At 36.7% G+C, this 5,935-nt stretch overlaps 1 protein-coding gene across 1 annotated transcript; it reads right to left on the reverse strand.

Moving 5' to 3' along the window:
- Positions 1-3,436: 3,436 nt before the first annotated feature.
- Positions 3,437-4,093, reverse strand: LOC132039432 (uncharacterized). The gene has a single exon (XM_059429915.1). The coding sequence runs from the start codon at positions 4,091-4,093 to the stop codon at positions 3,437-3,439; it is 657 nt and encodes a 218-aa protein (XP_059285898.1).
- Positions 4,094-5,935: the final 1,842 nt, after the last annotated feature.

Consider the following 5,935-nt stretch of genomic DNA (forward strand, 5'->3'; position numbering starts at 1 on the left):
ATGTTGTGATTGTAGGTATGTTATGAATGACATTTAGAACATGGGATAAGCACTATATGTGAGAGAACGTAATAGTGAACTATGACCATGATTATGGAGGAATTGAAGTGAAATTGTGAAATGTGGGTAATGTAGATGAATGATGATTGTTGCCTATAATATTGTGAATGTTGTTATGGATGTTTGGGAGTCGATATGTGATATGAGAAAAGTTGTATAAACAAAGGAAATGCTGCTCAATTTTCCCTAACTTTAATAAGCACGTTCTTATAATCGATTAGCTAATGTTAATACGAACTTTCTTGAAGATAGAAACGCGAGCATCGAAGGAGAACAAGCAAGCGATAGAATAGCTAAACAAAAAGGTATGTAAGGCTAATCCTTTCCTTCTATGGCATGAATTCTATGGCATGAATCTTCCCATTTTTCCATGATCTTCCTACATAACGGAAATTATGAGTCTACGACTATAAGGAGCTACATATGTATAAGATAAAGAAAAGTGATAAGACACGAGTATGATAATGGATGATGATGATGAGTTTAAGTCTAAAGAATCCTAAAGTGAGATATGATGCCCATGAAGTTAATGATTCTAAGTATGATTCTGTTGATGCTTTTTCTTGTGTACACTCACCTTAAAACGTTAGTCCCTTCAAGGTGAGATATGATGATTATGATCACTCCATAATGTAATCGGGGGTCCACGACCTCATGTCACCCCGACATCGCCATAGTTGCCTTCAATGTTCTAATGTATGCTTTAATGATAGATGTATGATAATGCTAAGGATGATGTTGATTTCATTTATGTATTTTTATGTATATGTATGTATGTATGTATGCATAGCACTCCCAATGCCGAGAACGGATAACATCGAGTCCCGGAAGGGCCGAGTACGGATAGCATCGAGTCCCGGAAGGGCCGAGTACGGATACTATCGAGTCCCGTGAGGGCCGAGTACGGGTGATACCGAGCCTATATGGCTGGGTACGTGGATGTACTATATTGTAAGTTATTGCATATGTAAGCAGGTGGATGTAACAAGTGTACCTCTAGGAGAATAAAGGGGTAAGTACGTATGACGAATGTTTAAAAAGTATTATGAGAAACGAACGGTTCTTTTATCTTATGCTATTCCTCATGCTTTTATCATGTTATTATCCACGCCTTACATACTCAGTACATTGCTCGTACTAAAATCCATTTTTTTTGGACGCTGTGTTTATGCCCACAGGTAAACAGGGAGGCTACCCAGATTCATAGGAGCTTCTAGCAGACATTGGGGGCATTTCATTATTTCGGAGGTGCCATTGATTTATTATTTTGTGTACATATATATTTTGGGCCCGACGGGTTCCTGTCCCGTCCATATGTCTAGTACTCTAGTAGAGGCTCGTAGGCATGCGTGGGTAGTATGGTCTCACGATGTCCTTATCGTATGTATATTATTTTGATAGCCGAAGGGTTTCTGTATATAAAGGTAATTATGTTTCAAGGTAAAAAATGGTTTTCCTATGATTTGATATGAGATTAATGAATGAACGCTTGATGTGTACGATGGGTAAAGGTATGAGCGGTGCTCGGTGGTTAGCCCCGGATACCTTTCATGGCCCCTAGTCGGGTCGTGACATCAAATCACTTAAATTTTCTGTTACTTCTTCCGTTGCATCATACAAGCCTCGAAGACTTCTAGACTTTCGAGGTACACTACTTGAACTTGATTTCCCAACTTCTTGAACTTGCGGTGGAGGTGTTGTAAGTGGTGTAGTGGGCTGCTTCATAACTTTTTCATCATGTTCATCATCAAGGAATGGACTAAAAGAGTAATTTTTCTCTTTAGATTTCCATTCCCAAGCACTATCTTCATCAATTTCAACATCTCTGCTTAAGGTAACCTTGCCATTTCTTGGGTTATATAACTTATAACCTTTAGATCTTTTCGCATAACCAATGAAAACATACCCCTCATTTTTTTCATCAAGCTTAGATCTCTTCTCATCCGGCACATGTGCATAAGCAATGCTTCCAAACACTCAAAAGTGAGCAACTTTTGGTTTGAAACCACTCCAAGCCTTTTGCGGTGTTTTGCCACAAACACTTTTGGTGTGACGCCGATTTGATAAATACACCACACAAGCAACTGCTTTAGCCCAAAACTCCTTTGGCATATTTTTGCTCTTCAACATACTTCTTGCCATGTTGAGAATAGTTCGATTCTTCCTCTCCACCACGCCATTTTGTTGAGGCGATTTTGGAATGGTCAAAAAATGACGTATTCCATGTTTTCCACAAAAAGCCTTGAATTCATTTGAAGTGAATTCTCCACCATTATTGGGCCAAAGTGACTTTATTTGGTAGCAACTTTGTTTCTCTACCACGCTCTTACAATTCTTGAAGTTTTCAAACACCTCATATTGTTCCTTCAAAAAATATACCCAAGTTTTTCGAGAATAATCATTAATAAAGAGAAGGAAATAATTACTTTTACCAAGTGAGGCTGGCTTGATAGGTCCGCACCATCCATATGAATCAACTCTAAAGGACACCGTGCACTTGTCAATGACTCTTTGGGAAAGCTTTTCCTTGACTGCTTTCAAAAAGACATCCTTCGCAGAAAAGCTGATTAGGTTGGTTAATGGTTGGCAACCCTTTCACCATATTTTCCTTTTTCATCAACCTTAGACTATCAAAATTCAAATGGCCAAATCTCATATTCCAAAGCCAAGATGAATCTTTGACACATGAAAATAAGCACCTTGGTACTTCACTTTGAAGATTCAAAACAAACATTTTATTTTTAGCCATAGGAACTTTGGCTAACAATCTCCCATTTTCATCTTTCATAGTCAACTTTTTATCTTTCAAATGAATGTCATAATTTTTCTCCAAAAGTTGTCCCAGACTCAGAATATTACTTTTCATTTCCGGTATATACATGACATTGGAGATAAATTGATGACTTCCATCTTTCAAACAAATTAAAATCGTACCTTTTCCTTTAATTTGAACTTTTGAAGAGTCTCTAAGAGTGATGTTGCCACCATTAAATTCCTCAAACTCAGCAAATAAATGCTTCTTCCCGCAAATATGGCTGCTTGCACCGGAATCAAGGTACCATTTATTTCTTTCTACACTTTCTTCTTCTTTACATGCCATGAGTAAAGTGTCATCTTCATCTTCATTTTTGCTCTCCACAAAATTATTTATCTCCTCCAAATTATTTTTACATTCCTAAGAAAAATGACCATATTTATGACAAGTATAACATTCAATATTTGATTTTTCATACCTTTCTTGATTTGACCTGCATCCTCTACCTCTTCCGCGGCCTCTTCCTTGGTTGGAGTCTTGACTTCTATTTTCTTTGGTCGAAGGTTGACTACCACCTCTTCCTCCTCTACCACGACCTCTTCCACGCCCACGACCTCTTTGTTATGAGCCACGCCTTTCATCTTTCTCCTTCGAAGAAAGTTTTGCTTGCAAAGCTTGTTCAACCGACTCGTGTTTCGGTTTCTTCAACTTTTCTTCAGGTGCTTGCAATGAACCCGTGAGTTCTTCTATGGTCATGGTGTCCAAGTCCTTGGACTCTTCAATGGCAACAATAATATAATTAAATTTTGAATCTAGGGATCGTAATATTTTTGCAACGACACTATCATCATTCAACTCTTCACCATATCTCTTCATTTGATTGACAACCGCCAAGACTCTTGAAATATAATCTGAAACTGATTCAGATTCCTTCATTTGCAGCGATTCAAATTCTCCTCTTAAGGTTTGGAGACGAACCTTTTTCACCTTGTCCAAACATTTAAAGGAAGTTTGAAGAATATCCCATGCTTGCTTGGAGTTGATTGCATTTGCAACCTTCTCGAACATCTTTTCATCCAAACTTTGATGGATGAGTGTGAGTGCCTTTTGGTCTTTCTTCTTTATCGCAGCGGCATCATTTTCTTCATCAACGCCACTGTCCACAATTTCCCATACATCATAGGCTCCAAGCAAAGCCTTTATTCGGATGCACCAACTTCCGTAATTTTCTTTAGTGAGCATCGGAACTTGAAATGGAGTTTCATTGGTGTTAGTCATTTTCTCTCTACATTTTGTTGTCTCTCAAACACACCGGCTCTGATACCAAATGTTGGAAATTTGGGAGAGCAAGACAACACAAGTAATACTCAAAACTCACTAGAAGAGAAATGGAGAAAAGATGATTTTCTATTCAACTTGGCTTGATTCAAATAGCTTGATTATATGACTATTTATAGGTAAATTCATCGATATATCTAGCCTAGCATACATGTATCATTATTAATAATTTCACACTTCACATCCTCCAAGTACATGAATAAGAACTCACTAGACTAATCTAGAATTTTCCACCAATTCATATATCTCCTAATACATTAATCTACTAGTTCATGAACTAAATTAAATATAATGTGAACAAATTAAATAATGTGAACAAGTTTATTTTTTCAACAGACCCATCCTATGCTAAAATAGTCGACTACTTGAATAAAATTTCCCTCTATATGCTTAGCTAAATGATCTTGCTGGTTTAGAGCCCCTTTTTTTTTGATTTTTTTGTTTGTAAAATCGAGAAAATAAGGTCACATCCAACTGACTTAATTCCTGTTTACTAAACTATTTTATACACCTTAATGAGGACTGCAATTGTTCTGGCGGACAGGGAAGAGTTTGTGTTGTAAAATTTCTATTTTTTGGTTTATGTTCGTAAATTATACTATGTCGATGATCGTGCCTTTATGTATCTTTTTTTTTTTTTTTTCACATTTTCAGCCATATCAGTGATATCATTTCATGTTGTTAAGTCTGTTTGGCAGCTATTTTAGTTCACTCAAAAATATTTTTTCGTCTTAAATATGGATAAGGACAAAGAGGATCTTAAGTTAGCATCTAATTAATGATGTCTTAAGTTAAAGGTGACTATGGACTAGGATTTGGGACCTCGTGGATGACAGATCTAGGAATAAGGTATTATGGTGTTACATGCATTGGGAACAAGTATACGTTAGTTCCATAGCCAGGGTGGACATCTTGTATGAACATATCATATATTGTGCTTAGCGTCGAGTCAGACTAAGACATGATTGCATATTACTTAATCTGGGATAGAGAATAGCGTCTTAGGCATAATTGTGTATTCGAATTTCTATCAGAAGGAGTCGCTGGACCACAAACCAAAGGATTAAAAGCCTCGTAGCTTCATTATTTGATGATTCATATTGCCATAAAACTCAGGCTGATCAGTGGTCTTCAACCTATCTGCATTGTCCAAAATGAGGAGTAGAAGTAACTATATTGAAATTACTCATGTGCAAGTAGAGCATTTTTGCTATGACTGCAAATTTTTCATTTTGTTTTTTTATCACATACTTGGTTACAGAAGCAACATATAAGTGCTGACATTCTTCTTCTTTTTCTCCTGTGAGTGGTGGCATTTTTTTTTGAGTCTTCTTCCTCCCTCCCATTGAACTTTAACCTTTTGCATTCCCTGGATCTTACAATTACTATGTCAATGTCATTTTTGCTTGAATTTAACAGCGGATGACTTGAACAAAAATGAACGTGCAAGGTTAGATAATCCATCTGATCAGATGCTTTGGTCAATTGGCAAAATTTAATCTATTTGCGTGACAGGAATTGACACTTCATATTAAAAGGTGAGCAATTATACTCTTCGTAAGTGACTTTATTTTAGTTGAAATTAGTGAAACTTTGTTATTAATTTTCTTAATTATGTAATGACCCATCTGGTTTTTATAAGCATTTTACTCCTTTCCCCAAAAATACCCTTCTCATAGTCTCTCTTCTTTGTTATTTTGACTTGTGGGGATTGGTGACGTGTCTCCTGAGGCAATCGTGTTACACATCGTAGTTGCAGGTTCAGATTCATTGTATGTTAGT

This window comes from Lycium ferocissimum, chromosome 12, assembly GCF_029784015.1.
Source record: "Lycium ferocissimum isolate CSIRO_LF1 chromosome 12, AGI_CSIRO_Lferr_CH_V1, whole genome shotgun sequence".
NCBI lineage: Eukaryota > Viridiplantae > Streptophyta > Magnoliopsida > Solanales > Solanaceae > Lycium > Lycium ferocissimum.

What these genes read in the sequence shown, in the direction of transcription:
- LOC132039432 (XM_059429915.1), bottom strand. Translation starts at nt 4,093, where the DNA reads ATGACTAACACCAATGAAACTCCATTTCAAGTTCCGATGCTCACTAAA.